Below are 25,690 nucleotides of genomic sequence, written 5' to 3'. Positions count from 1 at the left end.
CTGGAGGGTACAGTACAGTCGATAGGATGTTACTGAATTCTCCAGAAAACTGTTTGTTTGTGTGTGGGCACATGTGAGTGTGCACAGCCTCATGAGCCAGAGGGCCGATGAGTAACACATCTCAGCAACACTGTTACTTTACTCAGAATCAAAATACTATTTTATTTACACAACAAGTCCTCATAACTAAACGTCAAAGGAAGCTGTTTCACAAAATGAGAAAAGATCCACGCTTCAGGAAACAAGTCATGAGAGCAGGCAGCTGGAAGTAAGAGTCTGGTCTCCCCTCAAAAACATCAATATAAGGCGTTAGTACATGCAGCAAAAGAACAAACAGCAGACTTTGACCCAGGAGAATGCGGTTGTGTCCCGTGTGAAAACAAAAGTAAATCTTTCGTGGCTCATGTCACACATCAGTAATTTAGTAGCCTAAATTCACTGAAACTGCAGCCAAATAAAAAATAAAGAAATAAATGATATATATATAATTTTTTTTTATTTTTATAAATATATTATTTATTTATTTATTTTATGACTCTATGACTATGCAAAAGCCTGTTTTGATAACTGACGCTTTTATTTTGAAAGGACCAAAAAAGACTTCCTGTCAATCGTAAAACTAACTATAGTGAGAGTAAACTGTAAAGAAAACGTCAAGGAGTTACATTTTTTATTTTAGTTAACCCCTGAAGAGACATGAGGTTAGTTTTCACAGTTATCTTGCATATTCAAGCGTGTTTTGTGTTTAAATAAGTTTCGGATTAAATTAAACCTAGTAATTCATGCAAGCAGAGTTTGATGCAGTAAGGTAGTTTTACTCAAATTAATACTCCTGTATTTTTGTGTGTTTTATAATTGTAATTGCAACTTTCAGTTTGCAAACTGTAGCTTTATCCAACTTAATTCTCAGCTCATTGGCTTATTGACGTACGGCCGCAGAAATGAAAGCTCAGCGTGTTTCAGTTCACTGAGTAGTGATACGCAGTCAGAATAAAATTAAAATTAAAAAATACACAGATTGATGAAAAATTCCACGTGATCGACCAAATTCTGAACGACCATTAATCGATCATCAATTCATTACTCCCATCCCTACTCTGTGGTACAGTAAGCCACAAAACCCTCATATGTGTCGTTATGTGTGGTATTGACAAATGCTCTACTCTATCGTCTAGTTTGGAAATCTTGTTAGGTGGCCGTAAGTATGTTTAAAAACTTTTAGTTAAAATATTATCTTTTAGCACAGAACAGTGATACCCCAACCTTTCTGCCACCCTCCTATTCACACTCTAACTTCTGACTTTTCACAGTCACTAATTCCACAGTATAGTAATCACAGAAGCTTTCAGTAACCTTTGAGCAGTAAAAGGTTAGCAAGTCTTTACACATCAGATAAAGGCAAAGGTCAGCCTGCCTGCCTAGGTGACACCCTTTTCTTGGTGAATTACACATCTGGATTTTTTTGGAGAAAAATACACGTTCCCTGCTTGACTTATCTTACCAGCTTCGATGTATACATATATTTCCATAAACCTGTATCATAGTGCTACCTGATACAGAGCAAGCAAAGAATGGTAGTAAAACCTGTTGTGCTGTAGTGAGTTTAAAACAAACAGCTGGTTCTGTGAACAGAATGAGATTTGAAGAAGCTCAGCTGATCAAACAACATGTTTTTCATTCATTCATGGCACTTGTATCATATCTTGTTTATGACAGGTAAGAGTCTGTGCAGATTGTCCATAAATGTATTAAAAGGCCCATGATTTTTGTTGACTCTAGCTGAGTCAAAAATGTCACCTGTCGTATTGTGTGCATTTTGCAATGCATCACTTAGCAGAGGGTGGACTGTGAATATATACCAGTGGCAGGGCTGCTATTAATAGGCAGCTGACCTTTCATTCCTTGACTGCCTCACCATCTCTGAGTGGACAAAGAGCAAAGACTGGCATACGGGGGTAAGGACAATAAGGAAGAAGAAAATTGGGATGTAATTATTATTGAAACCTATAGTGATACACAATGAATTTAATTACGAGTAGTATATTCACAATATAAAATAAGCTTGTCCAAAATCTAAATCTTATATCAGATATACCCTCAACAGCTGCAAATGCCATGACTGGCGAGGCAATGAATTTTACTTTTAAATGTTTAAGCTCCATATACAAAGTTCCAGTTTTTCCCTATATGGATTCAACAGAATCTCAACAAAACCTCCCCAAACTCCCACAACAACAAACCCTTGCTTTCTACTAAGCAGCTAGACGCAAACAAGCTAGACACATCGCCACAGTGTAGCATGCTGTTATTACTGTAGTTATTGGTTGTTTGAAGGTTCCAGTGGTGGAATGTTATTAAGTACATTTACTCAAGTACTGTACAATTTCAGGTACTTTTCTTGAGTGTTTCCATTTTATGTAACTTTATACTTCTACTCCGCTACATTTAGAGGCAAATATTGTACTTTTTACTCCACTACATTTAGATCACATCTTTATTATTATTATTATTATTATTATTATTATTATTATTATTATTATTATTATATTAAGTAGTTAAATTAGCACTACCTTAAAAAAATGTAAACACTGTTTACATAAATGCATCACTACTAATTTTACAATAATGTATTTAGAATATATAAAGCAATCTGAGTAGGTCCATTCTGCATAATGAGTACTTTTACTTTTGATACTTTAAGTAGATTTTGATGCTGATACGTTTGTACTTTTACTTCAGCAAGTTTTGAATGCAGGACTTTTACTTCTAGTGAAGTAGTTTCACAGTGTGGTATTAGTAATTGTACTCAAGTAAGGGATCTGAACACTTCCTTCACCACTGAACACAGAAGAGAATATGTTTAATGTTCAAACTGATATTTATTTTTTGTAAATATATTCTCTCATTCTGAATGTGATGCATTCCATTTTTATTTATGTTTTAAACACTGTGCCATTTTTTTGTAATCAGTGTGGTATATTTTTTCTTACTTGAAATTAATTACTTTATGCAGCATGTTGTTTGAAAACAGCAGGGAAGGCAAAACTACACTTTAAAGTAAATCATAATGTTACACGTACATTGCACTAATTTTCCAAAGCTATTGACCATCTAACAAGCACATCTGTTAAACTCTACTGATCCTGTAAGTGTCTCTGGCAGCAGGACTACCAGTGTACCTACATGTCTTCGGTGCTTTTTGACTATGTTGCATGTCTCCTGCCTTGATTTCGGAAATTGAAGGTTGGCTACTAATGTCCTCAGATTTCTCTGCTTGCCCCTATATAGTTTCTGTTTGATGAACCTTCAACAGAATCTCAACAAAACCTCCCCAAACTCCCATAACAACAAAACCCTTGCTTTCTACTAAGCAGCTAGACTCAAACAAGCTAGACACATCGCCACAGTTTAGCAGGCTGTTATTACTGTAGTTATTGGTTGTTTGAAGGTTCCGGTGGTGGAATGTTATTAAGTACATTTACTCAAGTACTGTACAATTTGAGGTACTTTACTTCAGTGTTTCCATTTAATGTAACTTTATACTTCTACTCCACTACATTTAGAGGCAAATATTGTACTTTTTACTTCACTACATTTAGCTGACAGCTTCAGTTCCTTTCAGGTCGAGATTTAAAATATATAAATGTAAAATGATTACACAGTGTATTAATTAGTTAAATGATGTCATTGATAAATGCATAAAAAAGTAATTAACTTATAATATATTTGGAACATATAAAACGACTGACATGGTCCATTCTGTATAACGGATATTTTTACTTTTGATACTTGAAGTACATTTTGATGCTGATACTTTTGTACTTTTATTTAAGTAAAATATGAATGCAGGATTTTTACAGTGTGGTATCAGTTCTTACTGTATACTTAAGGGATCTGAATATTTCTTCCACAACTGGAAAGTTCATTTGGTGGAAACAAAGGCTCTCTATCGACCTTTTGTAATTAAACTGATCTTGTTTGTAATGTGGCAACAGCTAATAGTGTTCAGCAATAATCTAAAAATCGGGGCATCAGCAATCACCACCAATTTCCTCTTTATTATCATTAAACAGCTGACAGAATTGTAAATATATTTCAACTTGTGTATTAAGAATGAATATTTGAATGACAGATGTTGACAGACTTCCAAAGCACACATTTTTCCAAAATGTCATCACTGTAAATGTCGGTACCCTGAGCCTGTTAGTCAAGTGATATATTTTAATTTTTTAGATAGGTTTGTCAAAGTGACTGGTAAGGGATATAAAAAACGAGAAATCACCATTTAATCATCTTTTTCTTGTAGTAAATATACAGCATTGCATTAAAACACAAAACAGCAAGTGATCCTGTTCAAGCACAAACAAAGTAAACACTTTCTGAGCCTGTTGTACCACTGGGTGGAAGAGACAGCAAACAATGAAAAAATATTTTCAGAACTTTTGCAAAATGCCAGGGAAGAGGGGCCCAGGATGCATTGTGAGCACACATTGTTCTTATGGTTTTATGACAGAATTATTGTGAATTACAGCAATCATTTGTGATTATTTTGACACGAACACACTGTACGATATAATGTTGACATAGAGCCATATCATTTTCTGACTCATAGGAAGCATTCAGAGCTCCAGTAGTTATGTTCTGTCCACAGACTTTCCTACGCAGTCTGGGCAGATTTTCATAGAAAATATTTCATCAACTCTCTCTCGCTTGCACACAAATAAATGTTCAGAGAGATACACCATCAGAAAAAAGGGTGTCCTTCAGAAAATGTGAGGAGAAAAGACAAAGGAGGAGAACAGAAACAAAAAACACCGGATAACCTCCCAAGTGACATGGGGCTGGTACAGAGACAAAAAAAGTGTAGAGCAACAGGGGGCACTGCATGCTTTTCTCTCAATGGTAGTGTAGATTGGATCATTATAGCAGAAAGGTAATGAGTGGTCTTCCAACCAAACCAGAAATACCAGTGATAATGGAACCCAGAGGAAGAGTGAAGGCTAATTAAAAGGAGGGAGGGGACAAAGAGTCAAAATGAGACCACTAAAACGCCACATTCGCCAGCTTGCGGATTGAGCCCATTAGCAAATATATGTTAAGACAACATGTTCCCGAAACAGGAACCAAACTGCATTTACTGTTTGCATACCTGCTACTATATGTGCATGATGAAGGTCATATGACTTTAAATAGTAGAAAGAGAAGAGGTGTAAAGTGTGGAAGTAGAATGTGTAAGGTAGAACAAATAAAGGATGAGAGGATAAGAGAGGATACAGAATGGTAGACAATTGTGTGGTCGCATTATGAAGATCCTTAAATCATCTGGTAATAAAATATGTGCCTTCACACCACAAAAAATTAATACATCTGACATCATCTGTTTAGTTGAGGTGGATACAGCAGATATCTATGGTGTTCACAGCAAACTCAAAGCAACTGTTTAAAGCAGTTTGGTTACACACAAAGTGCAAAGATGGACCTTCCACTTATATAGCGATTTTCTAGTCGCTTTGCGACCACTCAGAGCTCTTACACTACAGACTACGGTCATTCACACGTTCACACACACATTCATACTGGTGGCAGGAGCTACCCTAAATGGTGCCACCTGCCACCATTGGGAATACATTCACACACCGATGAACGCAGCATCAGGAGCAATTTGGGGTTCAGTATCTTGCTCAAGGATACTTCGACATGTAGGCTGCCATGGTCAGGGATCGAACCACCAACCCAAATAGATGCCACATTCACATGTTTGGAAGTTCACAATTTCCAATTTTCCTGCATAGCCTAGCTCAAATCAATCCCAATCATTTAGAATACAAGCATTCTAAAAGTTATATGCCTATTAACGTGTGGATAGAGTAGTAATAAACTAGTAATCTGCATCATGATGTAGTTATTTGGGTGGGCTTTTGACCCATTTATTGCAACTTAAGTACAGCATAATCCGTTTATTATGGGTTCCTACCACTGCAATAGTGCTACTCATCCTGATGCCATTCTAGGAAAAGGTGGTAAAATTCACTGAGTTGCTTGCATATCCAGGTGATGTTACGAACCAAGACACTGTTTGGTTTGATGATGACTCTGAGACTTCCTCAACAGGTACAAAGCAGTAATAGAGATCATTTCAGCCACAGATGATAAAAGAAATGGCAGATAGAAACGTTGTTGGTATCGACACATCGCAAATAAACACAAATGATCCCAATATGCTCCAGCAGTCAAACTAGTAGCAAAGTAGTAAACTAGTAGGAAAATTTGCTTTGTGGGTTTGGATCATGTTCAGACTGGCTTAAATACTGGACAAAAACACAGCCCCCTCATTCATTTGTATCTGGGTATGCATGTGATCTCACCATATGTGGAAGTTTCCATAGTCACAGCCTAATATGACTCAGTCAATATCTGCTGCTGTTTATTCATGTGTACAAAAAAAGAAGAGAGAAAAATGAACAGGAAACATCTAATTAAGAGGTGTTGTGCAGACTAAGGGTGTATGTAACATTAACTGATCAAGCATGTGATTTTCTGAATGAGAGGTGTAATGACAATCTATCATTAATTAGAACTAAATATGTGCACCTTTGTTTAAAATCCTTTCAAATCAAATCAATTTGGAATCATAGGAATAATGATCTGAAGATATCTTCTTCAACTTTGGAAACTTGCAAGGGCATTTATATTGACAACATGATTTATTAATTAATACAACAAATTTAACATAATAGACTTCATAAAAAGTGCTAACTCTAGAATCACAGAAAAATAAACTTTGCTATACTTCATTCTGATTCACTGCCGTTCTCTGCCATATTACTTTTCTTTAATCCTGGGGTAAACTACAGGGTAGAGCCATTAATTCTATTATCGCGCACCCTGCAAGGGTAATGTAAGGACAGAGTGCAGCTTGCGGTTATGAGCAGCTTAATATTGCTGCTTCATCCCTTTTCCGTCCCACTACCAGAGCAGCACTTTTGCTTGCTCACCTTTGGCACCAGTAAAATCTGCCATTACTCTAGTTTACAAATAGAGGGCTGCAAATCCTATTAATGTGTAATTCAATCAAGACCAAGTGAGTCACTCGGCAGGACTTATATCTCGTTGTGATTATATGTGCATGCGCCTATATCCATGGCAACGGGGGTTTGAACTCAACTCTTGTCAGCAGAGTTTTAACAGTGGTGAGAGAAATGATGTAAATAGAGCATGGTGTGTGCAGAAACACTCAACAATCTTGATCTGGGAAGCATCTGATTATGGCCCTGGTCACTTTCTGTAGTAACTCAGCTCCTGATTGCAAAATATTCATTATGTTTGCAGGCCTGCTCTCACAGTCAGCAAAGCCAATGACACAGTGTGACAACGATGAATCCCTAATTGATGACTATCTGATGGTACTGTTTGTCGAACTGGCACTGCAAAGCTGTTCTGTCACACACACTGTAAGACTGTGTGATTAATAATGAACTGTAACAGTAGCTGTGTGTTTACAGAGAGTGACCTCCTCCCATTGTCCGCTCACGCTCTATTGGCCAAATTAGGTTTACTAATTGTTTGCTGCTGGTCACTGAACAACATGTGGCTGCTGATGAGAGAATTTGCCCGAAAAAGCTGCAGTCACCTTCTTACTTAGTGACAAGCAGAGGACTGTTGTCAACTGGCTAACTTATCTCCATTACACTGAAAAAAGTGTAACATGCAGTTGTTCATTCAAACTAATAACTGCGATTTAAAAGAGGATAAAATGATTGACTTGATTGTAAAACTCATTCTTTTTGCATTTAGAGACATCAAGTTTGATTTATACTGAACTAAATATATGTCCTAAGGACCCAAAACAAAGTTCCCTCAAGTTTTAATAAATAAATAAATTTAATATAATCTGTTGGCCAAGTGTCTTTTTTTATAGAGTTTATAAGGTGGACAACAAAAATTAGTTAAGTCAAATAAAATGTGAAAAATATAGTTTGGGCATATGTAAATAAATTAACTGGTGTCAATGCAAACATTAATTCAGTTAAATAATAACTCAAATGTTAAGAAAATAATTTGGATCAAGGCAAAGAATTAAGGTTGAGTCAAGTGCAGTATTATTGTTTACATCAACATAAAATAATCAGGTCATAAGAAGTTACTCAATGTAGATTCTCTGAAGTCAAATATTTTAGATGTGATATCTGGACATTTTTTTTATTAGTTTGAGCAAGGTTATACTTTTTTCAGTGTAGACACTGTCAACAACTTTCTTGGCAGTGCCTTGAGCTGAAAAAGGAGGATGTGCAACATCAGCTGTAGTCAAGTCTATTGATATTGTCAGTGCTGATATTCATTTCAGAGACATATAGAGTATTAATGATGTCTAGCACAGCTTGCAGTATCATGTTTCAGTATTATTTAAACAAGATTTCCAATCTAAACGACAGAATAGACCGTTTTTTGTCAATACCACCCATAACAACACATATGAGCATATGAGTCTCAAGGTACCGCGGAGCGTTCTAAAAATAGCACACATGTCATTATACATACACATAGGATTTGCGGTTGTAAAAAAAGGCTGGTTAGGTGTTATAAAAGACAGTTTAAACAGTAAATAAATGTACGTAAATGTCAGAAGTGATATAGTTACAAGGGTTTTAGCAGAAGTCGTACTTTTGTTTTCACATGGGACACGAATCCTGGTCTCCTTGGTAAAAATCTGCCATTTTTTTCGACCCATGCACCTAACCTGCCTCCCTCCCCGAGTGTGATATCCGCATTTAAACTGTTCATCAATGTCAATCAGCCATAAAATGAGCCTTACTATGGATAAACCAGCCTACTAACTCTTAATCTAGGTCATAATGAGCATTTATTAATTTGATTTTGTCAAAATGCAGCAAGGACCCATGTGCAAATGAGAGACACCGAAGAAATATCTCGAGAGTATTGGAATCGAAAGCTAGTCTAGATAGAGAAACTCAAAACTAGACTTGAAGTTAGCAAAAGTTAGACGTTAAGACACTGAACTGTAGACTTTTCATAAGATATGGTGCATATTTTTGGTGAATAAAATAAATAACCTTTTTTTTTTCAGGGCCACAGGGAGCCACTGCAGAAGGCCTGAAGAGCCACATGTGGCTCCAGAGCCACAGGTTGCCTACCCTGGTCTAGAACATAAACGTCAATTATATTTAGCTGCATTTACAAGTAAGCCTTATCTTGTGTTTTTGAGTGGGGACCAGTCTCTATTATTTAAACTTTCTAGCCAGTTTATTTAGTGCACAAAAGTAATGCATTAGCCCAAGACCCTAGTAATGTCTCGAAATGTATCTGACAATGGTTTACTGTATTGCTGACACATGGATCAATGTTAACTGTCACGTTTTATAAACAAACTGTTGATATCAATATGAAGGCTCTCTCTGTCCTCCTCCTCCCTCCCTACACTCTTTTCCATTTCTCTCTCCATGTCTTACCTCATTCTTGCTCCCCTGTTCTCTGATCATATTGACTGTTATGAGAACTGACTGTCTATCAGACTCTGGGCAATTCTATTACCCGACCCTTTTATTGAAACTACATCCACATACACTGCACCAACACACACACACACACACGCACACACACACACACACACACACACACACACACACACACACACACACACACACACACACACACACAATATTGACACAGGTAGACAGCGCACATGAATGCACACACAGAAAGCAGACACCTGTACACACATGTACACACACATATTCACACATACACTTGTCATGCTTTTTCGCTGTTTATATTATATTTGCTCTCAATAAGCCAAATCTCAGCATATTTTGGTAATCTCGCCCCAGGCAGGGGGAGGAGTGTCCTAGGAGCCCACTGCAGAGAGCCTCATTGCCAACCCACTGCGCCAGCCCTGATGACATCGTCACTATGCACCATTCACCAGAGCAGGACTAGTCCTACTACCATTGCCTCAGCCTTTCATATCAAATATATGACATTTTGACGCGCTGCAGTCTTTAAAAATACTCACCAAAACAAATCACTATGCAATAGATTATAGCAACAGTCAGTGTGCTCATGTAGCTTTTGTGTTCAATATTCACAGTCATGATCTTAAAGGAGACAGTTTGCAACCGCCTCAAACGTTACCAGACAACTGAACGGTTAGCATTCCCATAAAAGAGTGCAGCTAAGGGCCTACTCGACCTCCGGGCAGGTTTAGGTAAGAGGCTGCAGTTACCTTACAATACCCTACAAAACTACTTATCTAAGGTTAGGCAAAAAACGTCCTTGTTAGGCATTATAAAAGGTAGTTTAAAAGGTAAAATAAGTGCACGTAAATTAAAAGTTATTACAAGAATGACATGAGTAACATAAGTGACATTTGACACGGAAAAATGTGAAGCACGACTGTTAAATGACACGAACGGATCAAAGACCTTGGTTTGTTATCATTGGAGTTTTATTTGCTGCAATATACCAGCGTGCAAAACAGACTTCAGCAAATCAGGACCAAGCAGAGAAGCACAATCCATAGTGGTTACATTATGGTTTGACATAATTACACCACATTTCATATGCGTTCTGCATCACACTGACATAGTGATCTATCAATATATTCAATATATGCTTCTTTTAAAGCCAGCGTACACAAATGTCCAGAGAAGACTACAAACAGTATATTCTACTGCAGGACTAATAGGGGTGGCAATGCGACACAGTAAGTGCTACTGTAATTGCACGGCTTCGTCAGGTGGCACTGTTAACATGATGTTAGAGATTGAGTGTTACCTATAGAATGACGTCGTTTCCAAAACAGCTGATTATTGAAAGGCACTTTAGGCAATTTAATCAAGGCAGAGCCTGAAACAACAATCATGACCAGGTTAGCCATGCAGCATAAGATACCATGGAAATCTAGCCAGGTTAAGAGAGGGCCATCTCTGTGACAGGAAAACTCTCTCTGGTTTAAGACTCAACAAACCAAATCATTCTAAAGCCATTAAGCTTTTTAATCTGTTTGAGTTAAACAGTTCAATGCTATTTGGCATGCTAAGGCTAATAAACAAGCTAAACCCATTTATTTGTCAGTCTTTTTTCATAGTATGAATGTAAATGCACTCATTCTTTAGACAAAATCCAAAGCTTTTTTTTTTTTTTTAACTTTTGAGGCTTTGCGGTGAAAATTAAATCGACAGGTTCATTCTATCATAAAAGAGAGGCAATGCTCCTCACTGTTCACTTTGCGGTATATGTCATGCTGTGCTGTAATCTGGAGAAATGCATATACAACAAATCTCAACCCTATAATTAAACTTCAAAAAAGAGCTATTAGAATAATAAATAAAGATGGGTATTGTGAATCAACTATTCTTTTTGTAAAGGATCCTTAAAATTTCCAGACATTTTTTTATTTAAAAACAATAGAAATACTATTTCGTGTTGTGAAAAAAAGCCTTCTTGTTTGTATTCAGACATTTTTTTAATTAAGAGAAGGAATTTATAATGTAAGAGGGTTGTTTTTTGTTTGAAACATGTAAAGTAAGAAAAAAATATAAAATACAGATGTGTTTCAGTTTCAGAACTTGTAGATCATGAATTATATTATAATGTAGATGTTTATTTTTTGAGATATTTTTTTCCCTTGAATTTTATAGGACAGGCAGAAATAAGCCATGTGCTTCAGCCTACTCCTTTCTCCGGTTTTTAATTATGGAAAAAAAAATGTGATTTTTAAGATGAATATCATAAAGCCGAAAATAAAGATATTTAATTCATTCATTCAGTCATTCATTCATTCATGTCTGCATGAAAGGCAGACAGCCAACAATATGTAGACATGGCTCAGACAGGGCAATAGATAAATCACTACAGTACATCAACTAGAGCCAGTATCAAGGTTATAAACATGTCACTTTCTGATGAAGCAATCGACTCTATGGAAGATGTATTGATCACTCTTTTGCCTATACTAACACACAGACACACAAACCGTACATACATGCACACACAACACACCGTGGGAAAAAGGCACCTCCCACAGAGATCCCACATAACTGCAGTCGATCAATAGTGCCATCTGTACCTTAGAGCACCCAGTGATCAATACAGATAACTTAACAGGAACAAAATATATATTTCTGTCAAATAATGATGTGTTGCTACAGCGTCTATGGTGTCAGGTCAGTGATAGCAGACAACTAGGGAAGCAAGAGACAGGATGATAGCTGCAAATTGCTTGTTTTTTACACGGTGCTCCATCCCGGAGAGACCGGGTGATAAAAATAAAAATCTGGTGAAATGGTAAAATAACCTTGGTTGGTTGCGGCTGCAACATTAACATGGCATTGATGGAGAATAAAAGCAAAAGGCAGGACTTACTATTGTACCACTTATAAAGTAGAAATGGACCATGAGAATCCCCTGCAATGACTACCACTGTGTATAGGACTAACATGGCTACAAAGGAAGGAGCGTGGATAGAGAGAAACGCTTTAGAAAAGCAAAGAGGAGAAATACAAAGAGAGACCATGACAGTAGATGACAGGTGGACGTTCAAAGCCCTGGCAAGAAAATGAAGAACATCCAGACAGGCTGTGAAGGACAGAGGAAGGGTGAATTGAATAAATAAGTAGAAATAAGGTAAAAAAGGTCCTCCAGACACAAGGCGATGGAGGGCGAGGCAGAATGAGAAACGGCAAAATAGAGAAATGTGTGTATGTGAGAGCGTGCAATTGAGAGAGAGGGAGAAAGAGAGGTAGAGAGTGGGTGACAGGCCACATGGGAGCAGATGAAGGTGTGTGCAGCATGTCAATACAGATGCTAAGTCACTCGAGGGGCTTTCATCCAGCTGAAATCACAGCTTTGCTTCACAGTAAGGCATTCATTAGCCTCCTTTGTTCCTTTTCTTTTCCTCTCTTTCAAATATTCAAACAATGATGCGTTTTCCCCCTTTCACTATCTCTTCTTTTTCTCTGTTTGGGCAGAGACATCACTCTATCTGTCCATCTATTACCCCAGTAGGACCAGCACTGCGGCTGCTGCAGCATCAATAATTGCTTGCTTCCCTAAAGGCAAACTGAGAAGCCTGGGTATTTATGAGGGTGTAATCTCCTACCTGGGTCGCACTCGCACGTCTTCTCCCATCTCTGTGACCGAGTGACCCAAGGGCTGAGCTGTTTTATGGACAGTTGTGAGCCTGCGACATGACAGCCGAGCAACATGAAATGACAGGCTTGAAGGAGGGATGAGAATTAGAAGATAAGGGGGGAGGGGTGGAGGAAGGAAAGCCTCTGTCTGGAGACACACTATAGCAGTGGCACAAGTTTGTGTCGGAGTAGATAAATTATTTCTGTGAACAATGTTGTAGCTGTACTAAAAAATATATCAATATATTTTTAAATGTGATATGGAATTAGACCATATTGCATATATCGATATATATTTATTTCAGAAAAAAAGATTGGCCTATTTTATTTCATAGGCTATTTTTATTTCAATGTGCACTTTATGGAGCTTTGATTTAAAAAAAAAGGTTCTCCTTATATTGTACAGTATTTATGTTCACTTAAATAAACGGTTTCAATAAAACTAATTGTGACATGACACATTTGGCTTTGACTTTGACTGGACATTTGCTCTCACTTTGCGATAAAAATATTGGAATATAAATCGTTAATCAGACTAACTATATTGGGATATGACTTTTGGTCCATATCGCCCAGCCCTGTGTTATAGCCAACTGTGATAGATGATGTTTTATGTCTTTTGTCTTTTGATAATGCCCAACAATAAACAGTGGTTACGGCCAGGTAATGCATTTACTATACACTAAATATAAAATGTATTCACCCCCCTTGGATGTTTCACCCTTTTGTTACTTTTAAACATGAAATCATGGTCAATATAATTTTTTTTTTTTTTTACTAGAATTTGAAAAATTTGCCATTCCCTCTTCAAAGTGAAAACAGATTTTTACAAAATAATGTTTTCACTCAATTTTTGAGGACGGCCAGCTCTAGGCAGATTTGTGTGCCATACTGCTTCCATTTCTTAATGATGATTTAACTGAACTCTGTGGGATGTCCAGTGAGTTTTTGTCACCATCTCCTGACTTATACATTTCAATGATCTTTTCTCTGAGTTGCTAGGAGTGTTCTTTTGTCTTCGTGTTGCAGTTGTAGCAGGAATAGTGATGAACCAGAGACTGGACCTCCCAGACACACATGTTTTTATACTACGATCACTTGACACACATCAACTCCACTCAGGTGATCTGTATTTCACTAGCTGTGACAAAAATTTCATGATGATTGATCATGATTTCATGTGTAAAAGCAACAAAAGGGTGGTGAATACTTTTTATAGGCATTGTAAATACAATCATATATATGTATGTATGTATTGTTGTCTAGTGTGTATCCAGACAAGAGTAAGGGGGAAAGTGAGCAGAAGAGGGTTAAAGGATACATCCGTACACCTCCTGTCCTGGAGCCAATCGCCAAGATCTTCTGCACAGGGTCAAAGGCCAAAGCAGTGGGCTGGTAAGGGAAACCATGACGCACCGTCTGCAAGGAAAAACACAAACAAGATATTAATTCAAATAGAAAAAACAACAACTTAAGGACGTAGATAGGGTAACAAAAATGATTTTCTCTAGATGATTTGCCTGCCCCTATGACAGTCTATTGTGTGGTGAATCCAGTTTCCAAGCTTTGTCATTTTGAAAAGCTAAATGTCGATTTCTATTACGGTGACCTTCAATTCTTCTGGGAAAGAAAAATGACCGTTTCTGATGAAATGGTTAAAAATAACTAATGATGTCAAGGATACCGCATGATGGGTTTACTTTACTTTCATCAAACATGTTGTCTAGTTTTTGTAACTAACAACAAATATCTGTATGACTGCCACTTCACTGTGAATCAACCAAGGCCACCAAAAAAGAAAGGAGTTTAAGGATTTAAGAGGATTTTTAATAGTTTCCTGCAACATTTTTATGTGTCTGATTGTTGCGGTGACAGCAGACACACTTTTAATAACCAACAAATACATCCATAAACATTTTTGTAAATGCAAATTCCTACTATTACTTGCATTTGCACATCATTTTAACATTTATAAATACAGCACACGTAAAGCTTATTTAAATTCTAACACCTCAGCAAGGTCAACATTCTTCTTTTGATAAAACTAATTAACAAAGAAACTGCAGCTTCTGTTAATGTTGTATCCAGACTGAATTGCGAGTGAACTAGGCTTAGCATTAATAAGCTAAGGCCTGAATAGGCAAAACGACACTGTCTCTCACACTCCCACTCTGAGATGCACTGCATGCACTGAAGCTGTCTGCCATTAGTCATGTTAAATTTCCCAACAGTGCCTCACTTACAGTTATCTGCTCTGGAGGGATGTAGAAACATGGTCATTGCTAGCGTTAAATGGAAATGGTACAAGAATAATATTATAGTTTTACCAGAAACTGCAATATGAGAAATTTTAGATTTAAGCACTGTAACAAAGTAACACAAGAATAAAAATGTTATAGATATCAGGTGATAGTTCCATTTTCTTACAAAACTGATGATTACACAGCATCAACACTGTCTGTTACAGATGCCCTGCTTTTACAGCATTGTAAGAAAAATAATATAATCCTGACTATTTTTCCTTTTATCATGGTACCCCAGAGTATTCTGAAAATAGCACACGTCATTATACAAGTAATGTGAGTTATGTTAATCATCAATCATCACTACTACGTCAGCAATATAGCAGCTGAGGATAGTCTAAAACGTAGATATGAGTCATATTTTGCTGCCTGTACGAACGCCCTATATTGACGTTTTTGAGGGGAGACATGTCTGCATAAATGGCTAAAATTCCAGTTTAAGAAATAGTCAAGTTTATTTAGCGCATTTTATACTCAATGTGCTTCAATGAATGAAAAACAAAACAAACTAAAGAAAATAGGCAAATATATATGACAAATTAAACAAAAATACAAATACAGAAGCAGGTAGTATAAGGTTAGATAACATGAAAAAGGTTATTACAGAAATAAAACATAATGAACAAACATATATGATGCAAATGTATTACAATTAAAAGGTAATACAATTTAAATAAGGGAAATAAAAACCTAATTATAAGCTAATGAAAACAAATATGTTTTTAGAAGAAGACACAGTTGTAGCAGACCTTATTTCATGTGGTAGCAAGTTCCAGAGAGTCGGGCCATAATGACTAAAAGCACCATGAGGGTGATTCTCATGAACATGGCACAGCTCAAAGCAAAAATCAAAGAGCATTGAATTCATATTTTCATATTAAAATCTATTTTTAAAAATGTAAGGTATTTTCTGACATTTATAGAGACACTGTGAGCTAAATTTATTATCATAACACATTTTTAAATAGAAATAAAAAAAAAACAATAGGTTTTTTGTTTTTTTGGTTTGGCAGGCAGGCACTTAAATATGCTCAAGGTTAGCAGGTATCACCAAAATGTTTTTTATTAAAATTTACACATATTTTAATTCAAACAATTTTATCATTACCGTAACATCTAACCATTTTTTCCTCATCAATTTTCATTCAGATTTTGTTCTTTATACATACTTTATACCAATATGTTTGATGACATTCTGTTAAATTATACATTTTTAAACAAATGTATATTTATTTTCATAAAGTTTATTCAATATTTATCGTATATAAGTGTGGGGACCATTACATTTTTATCTGGACACACTACGGTTATGAATTTGTGAATCAAAAAGATGTTTAAAAATATATAGAAAATATTATTTTAGCACAAAACATGAATTGTGCCTCATTATTGCTATATTGTTAATTCATGCAAAAGTGAAATATATTTAGTTTAATTAAGTATGTCCTTATTATCTTCACAGACATAGCTTAGACTGGCTTCATGAGAATCACCCATGAGCTGATTTTGAATTGATTCTTGGTATAGTGAGGAGACCTTTAGTGAATGGGTGAATGAAGAAGTGATTTTAGACAACCAGAGTCTTGTCACCTCTGGCCAATAACACGAGAAAAATTCCCAATAACCATCACAACCAAATATTTTAAAAAAGCTTCAATATTTTATCTGTAAATAATAATAATCCTCGTGTTCTGAGCCCACAATAAAGTCATCGTTGGCTTGTTTGTTCATAACATAACACCCATGCTGCCAGACTCCTCCACCTCCCAGACACCTTTGTTTGGCTTCCTGCATTGTTGTAACAGGGGTTTTGTGCTCTCATTAAAACTGCAGAGGATGAATTCGGAGAGATAACATGAGAGTCTGTGGATGAATTAAATGGTTATAAAAGACAGAATGAAATCACTCAGCAGTGATCAGATTCGACAGAGGAAAACGAGAAACAACACAGATACACTGAATCCCACAGCAAACACTGAGCAGAGTGTGAGTCTGTGATTGTTTGTGTGTGAGAGTATGTGATTGTGTGTGTGTGTATAATTAATTCATACTGTGTATTTATGAGTACATGACGTACTTAATTCACATTATATTAAGAATAAAGATACCATAACGCATACAATTTATGTAACCTTTATGTAAGATTTAAAAACAGTAAATATAGCATCATGCAGTCCAAGGAATCTGACTTTTAGATCAGGCACATGATGTCATCTTATTCTTTGTGAATTCCCTTTAAAATACACAATTCCTTAGTTTAGGAACTGGATCACACAGCACTGCCTGGTATTCTCCTGTCGCTTTATTTTTTAATAATGCACATTTTAAATACACTCTCCCTCATTTAATAACACTGAATATCAATACATGTATTGCTAAGTACATCATGTAAATCTCTCACAATAATGCACCTAATGCATGTGGGAGGCATTAGCTGCAACATTAAGATGCACCACAAGCCAAAACACCAAAACCTCAACACACATCCACATGCATTTCAAAATAGCATGACTTTGAGAGCGTAATTGTCCTCCATGATTGAATATATTGTTGCATGAAACAGGATGTTGGCGTGGGACTTGATGCCAGAAGTGACTACATTTTAAGGGGTTCAAAAGTAGATGTTCACAGAATGGGCAGTGACACCCGCCTTCACCCTATCGTTACGAATCACTTGCCTCCCCCATCATCCCCATTTATTGAAGAGGACAAAGAGGGAAGGTCAATCGTTTTTCCGAGTCATCAGGCAATAAATGTTTAAGCCCCATAGCAGTAAAGAGAGCTGCAGATAACACGAGTGATGTTTCATACTGAAAAACACTTCTAACACTTAGACTGATCAGATTATTATGAAACAAGCCAAATACATCAGCAAACGGTTCATCAAAAGGAGAAAAAAGTTGGTCCCTTATACACATTCATACATAAAATCATTCATGTGAAATGGCCACACGCAAACGCCCACATATCTGTTCTATAACGACCTGGCCAGACACACAACTTCAGGCATTCATCCTCCAGGCCTTTAGGTTCTCTAGCCCAACTCTGATAAGCTGTTGCTCGGATACAGGAGATCCACCCCCCACATATACAAACAAGAGAGTCGAAGTGGATGAGAAACACATTTATTCTGGCGAACCTCACAGCTGCTCATGTATATTTCAAGGCCAAAGCCATTTACTCCCTCTTTCAGTGTGTATTTGTACTTATAGTATACATACATATATGTGTATAAGTTCACCCATACTACTATCTATCTATTAGGTTTTAGGTTTTTTTTTTATTTGCAGTTAGAATTACATAAAATGACAAAGATAACATATAATGTGAAGTGCAGGGAGAGGCAGAAAGTGTAAATGTAATGTACTGTGGATATGTCATTAAAAAATCAGAGCAGTGTATAAATGAGACATGGTGGGCACCACTAGGTGTTTGCCCTCCTTTGTTGTGGAGGGTTTGATTAGGTGGATGGACAATAAGTTTGTCATATCTCAAATATCTCGAGCTGCCTTCATTGCAGGGAGTAGATCTTTCCTTCTCTGTCGGACGGTTTCAGGAAAATCCTCATTGATGAAGATGCCTGAGCCCTTCAGGTTTTTAGTTTTATCCAGAACAGCAAGTTTGTCCTTCAGCCGCAGGAATCTGACCACAATGGGTCTGGGCATTTCTGATGGTGTTCCCGGCGTCCCAATTCTATGAGCCCAGTCCAGCTCTATTTTCAAGTGATCCAGTTGTAATTTTTCACCAAATAGTTTTCTCACTTTTTCTTCAGATTCAGACACCTTTTCTTTCACAGACTCTTTGATGCCATCCACAACAATAGTATGCCATCTTGTCTGTCTCTCAAGATATTCAGTCTTGTCTGAGACTGAAATCAAACTTTTACAAATTGTGTCCAAATCTGTTCTGGTTTCATTACAGTTCTTGGACAAAGTGCCACAAGAGATTTTAAAATCATCAAATTCCTTTTGGGTCATTTCCAGACTCACCTTGAAATCAAAAACTTGCTTTGACAGATCATCTATCCTCTTATTAGAAGAATCAACTATGATCTGTACACAAGATTTGAAGCTTTTTTCCTGTTGTTCAAGCAAAGTTCTCTAGAAGTCCTTTTGCTGATCCAGTAATTCACGCATTTGAGCCATGGTAACATATTCCTCGGTGTTGTGATTGGAAGCTTTAGGTGGCATTGTTTGGTGATCAAGGCCTACTAGGCCTGAAGATTGTGCAGTAGAGTCCCAGTCCTAGAAACACTTCACAAAATACAAAAAATGACCACCAGTTTTATCTATCTATCTATCTATCTATCTATCTATCTATCTATCTATCTATCTATCTATCTATCTATCTATCTATCTATCTATCTATCTATCTATCTATCTATCTATCATCTATCATCTATCTATCTATCTATCTTATGATCAGTCCCATGTCAAAAACAGTCCAAAAATTAACAAGAGAAAAATAACCACAATGAATGACCTAATGTATATCCTCTCTGTCGAAGCAGTGAAGATGTACATTTAGAAATGCAGTCAGCCGTGCAGCAACTGTTGACCTGCTGCTAAGGACCTGCGTTATGGCTGCCAGAGGCTGCATTACATCAACTCCACTCTTCATCCATCTCCTCCCCTTTTCTCTCCCTCTGTCGTGTGGTTTTCTCCACACAAACACCACCTTTTTGCACACAAGCCTGGTGTTTAATCAGATAACCCCATACAGACATTCCCAGCCCCCAAAGACCAATACCTCCTCATGCCACCCACCATCCCCTCTCTCTCTCTCTCTCTCTCTCTCTCTCTCTGTCTCTCTCTCTCTCACTCTCTCTCCACAGCATTCAGCTGCAGGGCTGGTCTAGACCCCTGTTTCTATAAATAGCAAGCAACACCCATGTCTACCACTGCCAGCAAAGTGTGCATTAAGCAGCAATATCTGACATTAAATATGACATTAAACTCTCCAATAAATCTTTATTTGACTATAGACGTTGTTTATAATGTGTACAAAAGCTAACACTTCTAATAATATTGCGGTGCAGCTTATTCAGTATTATTAAATATTTCACATTTACTGTTACCATATGGTATTGAGTATCATCTCTGCAGTGTGCAATTTTCTCGCATGTGTGCAAGTGTGTGAATGTTAAAAATCATCTATGGTTTTGGTTTTCTATATTCTTCATGCTTCCTTATTAGCAAAAACTTATGTATAATATATCAAGGTAGTAATGCCAATTAAAAATGACAAATGTGGTCAGTGTCGCATTATATCAGCTGAAGCTAATTAACAATAATTTCTGGAGCAACTTCACAAAAATAAAAACATATCCTGGCTGGAGTCTGTACAAAAAAAAGGTCCAAAAGCAAAAGTGCAGTGTTAACAAAGTTTACAGGGATCATTTAGGAAAATGAGTCTGAAAAATAGAAACAAACGAGTTCAGTAACTATTAAAATAAAAATAACCACTACACACGGTGCACGAGCATGTCTGTATGATTACTGACGAGCATATTGTGCTGGTGTCACATGAGCCATGCACCAGCTGGATGCAGTGTTTGCCAGGGTCATGTAGGTAAATAAGAAACCTGAACCTGAAAGTAAACTTGGTGGCCATTTTATTAGGTACACCTTTTTAATCTAATGCACTCTATTACAACGGCCTATGTGAAAAACATCTATTCTTTTATGCTGTAATTATCAGCTTTAGGTGAAAGGTGTTATTTAAATTGTATTTTCCTTTTCTAATTTAGGTCAAATTTACTGATGCTGTTGTACTGGACTGCATTGGATTATATATTGAGGAGTGTTTGTACACTCACCACCTCCCTCATGTAAAGGACAAAAATACACAAAAATATAGAAAATTATAATCTAATCTCCACATATTAATATGGACAAGAGGTGCACCTCAGTAGCCCCTTGTCATATTTACAGCTGTGCAGGATGCAAATGAATACTCCTTTTTTAGACATGTAAACAACTGAGTAGGGGCAGTTAAGGCATTATATGCATGCAATTCCCCAAATGTTCCCACTCTATCTCTGTAGCTCTTCAGAGAGAAGCCGAGACAGGTGGGCAGCAAGATGAAACTGGCCGACCTTAATGATGGATTCACTGCTTCGGCTCTTCAGTATCTCACATGGCACTACATGAAAGCATCACTACAGGATCTCTACTGTTGAGCAGGGATTCAGGTGTAATGGACTGAGCAGGCTCTACAGCCCGACCTTGATGGTGCTTGGATACATGTACTGTATCTATACAACAAAAAGGGACACAAGGGAGGCACATGGAGCAGGAATAAATGGAGAAATGGATGAAGAGGCCACTTGTACTGTGCAGTTTGAAGCAAGAGTACTGACAAGTGATGAATATTGCATGGTGAGAGTAGCATGTATGTGGAGAGCAGAAAAAAGCCAATGGAAGTGATGAAGAAAATGGGAAAAAAAAATTGACTACATTTCTGATATCATTCGAAACAATGTGCCAGATTCTAATTTTATCAGCAGACACAAAGCAGAGATAGCTTTGTTGTCTTTATAATGTAACCCAACTCTGGTCTTTCATCTATAAAAATGTATAGTTTCCAAGCACACTGAGGTAGACTAGACATCAGGATGAGAGCACCTTTTCACAGCAGCCATTTTAACATGGGAGAGTAAACACAGGTGTGATTGATAAAACTAAGTGAGCCAGCATGCACAGTAGCAGGGCTCTGGCCCACCTAAATGGAACAGGGCCGTAATTAATCTCATTAATTACACCTGTGTTTACTCTGCAAGGATATGTCCAAATGGCTGCTGTGTGAAAGGGTCTATGGATATATCCAAAACGTACTTTTTATAATTAACAGCAGGTGCGCTCAACTTTTTAAAATGCTGTGTTAGCTTTGGCTCAGCTTCCATAAATGTCCATTGGAGGAGAACTATCACACATCTAAAACCAAGCCTACTGTATTATTGTCTATTCTTTTAGTGCTGTTGAAATAGGGTCACTAACCTTATAATTCTCTGTAGCTCGTCAGTACTTTAACTATGTGCTTGGCTAAGTTACACACATTTTCTTCAACTAGTTAACTAGTGAAGGCCAAAATTGTTCACTAGTGAAACCTTTTTGACCTTACTAGATAACTAGTGATCCTCAAAATGTTTAGTAGTTGAACTAGTGAAGCCAAAATGAGTTTCTTTGAACTTTAAGCTTAAGTAGTTCACAAATTGTTTACTAGATGAAGTAGCGAAAGCCAAAATGCTCACTAGTTACACAAAATGTTAATGAGGAGGCACATCGGGGCTTCCTATTGACTTTCCAGTTCAATTTTTTTTTTTTTAAATGAACCAATCAGGACTCAGGAATATGTCATTATCCCACCTGCTTCATTTGCATATTGCACATGTTGGTTTGGTGAATTGCAACTAGTTAACGAATGGCTGCATGTTGCAGCTTACATGTTAACTAGTCAAGGAAAAATTAACTAGATTGGATCTATTTTGCACTTACTAGTGAGGCTCAAATGTTCACTAGTTAACTATTAAAATGCCCACTATTTACACTAGTTGTGGATGTTTTGGCTGTACTAGTTATCTAGTTAAAAACACTTACTCTCACTAGTTAATTAGTCAAGGCTAAACTGCTTACTAGTTAACAAATTGGGGTCTTTTTTTTTTACCCGACTACTTAACTAGCGAATCAAATGTCTCTCACTAGTGTTACTAGTGGACATTTTGGACCACCACATATGGGGTTCTAGATGAATACAAACCACATTACCACATGACCTGTAATTAAAATTCAAGTAGGAGTGTTTCAGTGTTGCCATGACAATACCATATGTAAATCCAAGAGGGCAAATCAACCTTGAATCACACAGAGTGGGAATCTGTCCACTGTTGGTTAAAGCACACATGTGGCTAAAAAAGATTGCGCCCTGTTTCGTGGCGGTTTCATAAAGGAACAGTTGTTAAAGGTCAAGATGAATGCAAGTTGCCATGGGGAAAAAAAGGAATAGTGTTTTTTTGTAAAATAATTAAACACGGTCAAAATCACCAAGGAAAACGCTGGTCTTATATTCATTTTGGTATAAGAATTTAGTCAGCTAACATATGTACAACTGTAGGTGGATAGACTGTTTTAACAGTGAAATATATAGTATGAATATAAATGTCAGATTCAGACGTATTGAGCATGTATCTGCTTGCATTACGTTGAATGCACTCATGGTAAGTCACTTTGGATGAGCATGTCAGCTATAAATAAAAGTAATGTAATATATTATACATGCAGTTTGTCTTTGTGTGTGTTAAGTGTTGCCTGTGTGCATACAAAATGTGCCTCTGCATCACCCAGGTGTTTTAGCAGCTGTCCCTTCAGGCTAAACGTCAGGATGAGAGACAGTAGTGCAGAAAAAAGTAGAGTATTCCCGTCACATAACATCAATTCCAATTTATAGAGACGTTACAAAGTCAGAGCGCCCATCAAAAAACAAAGATACACAAGGCTTCCCCCACCAGTGTTTGAAGGGAGATATTTTGAGGTTGCTCTAAAATTCCTTTGATCTGGTCGGGAGCAGCCCAAAATAAAAAAGAGGCAAATCAGAACGTGGGTAGTAGAGAAGACATCGGGGGGAGGAGTGAAAGAGGAGATCAGGGGTTTCTGAATGTGTGGAATGAGTTGAAACATACATTTGTTACACAACACAGCAGGAGCCCATTCAGTTCTTATCAGATATACTCTTGCCTGTATCTTCTTTTTACTGGTCTATCGTGTGTTGTTACTACCCACCAGGTCCACCTCAGGGTCTATCTTCTGTATCTCTTTCTACCAAATCACCAAAACAGCTAATTACGGGGAGATCTAGCCCACGTCCACTCATATGGATTTCAACCTTTATTTTTAAATTTACATTTTTGACCTTATTAAGTTGATATAATGTCGCTAACTTGTTATCACCAATGGTGGAATGTAACTAAGTCAATTTTCTCAAGTACTGTACTTAAGTATAATTTCAAGGTACTTGTACTTTATTTTTTACTCAAGTAAAGGATCTGATACTTCTTCCACCACTGGATATTCTTCTGTTTACACATCCAACAGACACAAAACATTAGCATTTAGGCATGTTTCCAATTGTGTTTGTCCTTGTAGCTCTGTTTTGTTCCCCACCATCCCCTGAGGGAAATATCTGGCTGTCCACTATGTTCACCAGCTAGTCACTGACTTTTTCCCTTTGATGCTGGCAAGGTGCAGCAGGTTTCGTCAGAGCTTTTTTGCTGAAAAATGCTTCTGATGAGAACTGTGAGAATAAGTGAAACATCAAAGATGTGATCTGAAAAGAGACACTAAATGCTCTGCAGGGGTGAGGGCAACTTCACAGCCAGGTGATAACTCTGTTGGTTCAAGTGAAACCGCTCACGTTACAGTTATCTTACCCAATGTCAATACAAGATCATGAAATATAGCAGCTTTTTCTTTTTCTCAGGCAACGGATATATAGCCTCTATTGTTGTAAATCTGTTTGCATATTAAATAGTTTCAAAAACACTTAGAAGCAACATTGGAAGAACGTGCAAATATAAAAGTGTCAGCTCCAGGAACTATTTTTATTAACAGAAAATAAACATGCACAATAAAACACCAACTCTTTTTTTAATTGACAGGTGATCTGAAGAATTCACAATAATTATTTTGTGGCAACCGGAATTGATAAGGATACCAAAAACACTTTGTTTAATAAATGCAAATTTTTATATTAAAAACTGCTCAGTATATTTTCCTTTAACCACAAATAAATCATTCAAGTCATTCAGGGTTTCCAGGTTGTGATTCTCTATCATGCTGAAAGCAAAAGGATGAAGGGAAGGACTTCTATTCATCAATGGGGCTAAGGCCGATCTAATAAGCACTTCCTCTGTGAACTTGCTGCACAGCACATGAATGCACACACAGCCCAGCACACCAATGCGAACAGGGTGAGAATGCAGTGTGAGAGCTCGGAAGTATGAAAACGAATGAATGAGCCTGGGTAAGCTTCCCTCCCTGCTGACTGTAGTGGGCTCATTTATATGAGAGTTGCAGACTACACAGTGTTATGTGTGGCCAGGGGGAGTGGGGAAGAGACACTTGTATGTGTGTATATAGTATGAATGTGTGGCAGTTATGCATTTATATTGCATTTTAAGGGACGATTATACATATAAAAATACTGCAGAAATAGGTGCAGCCTACAGTTTTTATCCGGCAGCAT

General features: G+C 37.1%; 1 protein-coding gene across 9 annotated transcripts in view; it reads right to left on the bottom strand.

Annotated features, from left to right (window-relative positions):
- stxbp5l (syntaxin binding protein 5L) overlaps positions 1–25,690 on the bottom strand; it is a 177,452-nt gene that overhangs the window by 138,328 nt on the left and 13,434 nt on the right. For all 9 annotated transcript variants that reach the window (XM_059343455.1, XM_059343461.1, XM_059343457.1 and 6 more), the window contains exon 2: positions 14,470–14,567. In XM_059343455.1, coding sequence (XP_059199438.1) covers positions 14,470–14,567 — 98 coding nt within the window. The remainder of the gene's footprint in view (positions 1–14,469; positions 14,568–25,690) is intronic.

The sequence above is a fragment of the Centropristis striata genome, chromosome 10 (genome assembly GCF_030273125.1).
Source record: "Centropristis striata isolate RG_2023a ecotype Rhode Island chromosome 10, C.striata_1.0, whole genome shotgun sequence".
NCBI lineage: Eukaryota > Metazoa > Chordata > Actinopteri > Perciformes > Serranidae > Centropristis > Centropristis striata.
The sequence above is the reverse complement of the archived record's forward strand: the minus strand, read 5'-3'. Positions and strand labels throughout refer to the sequence as shown.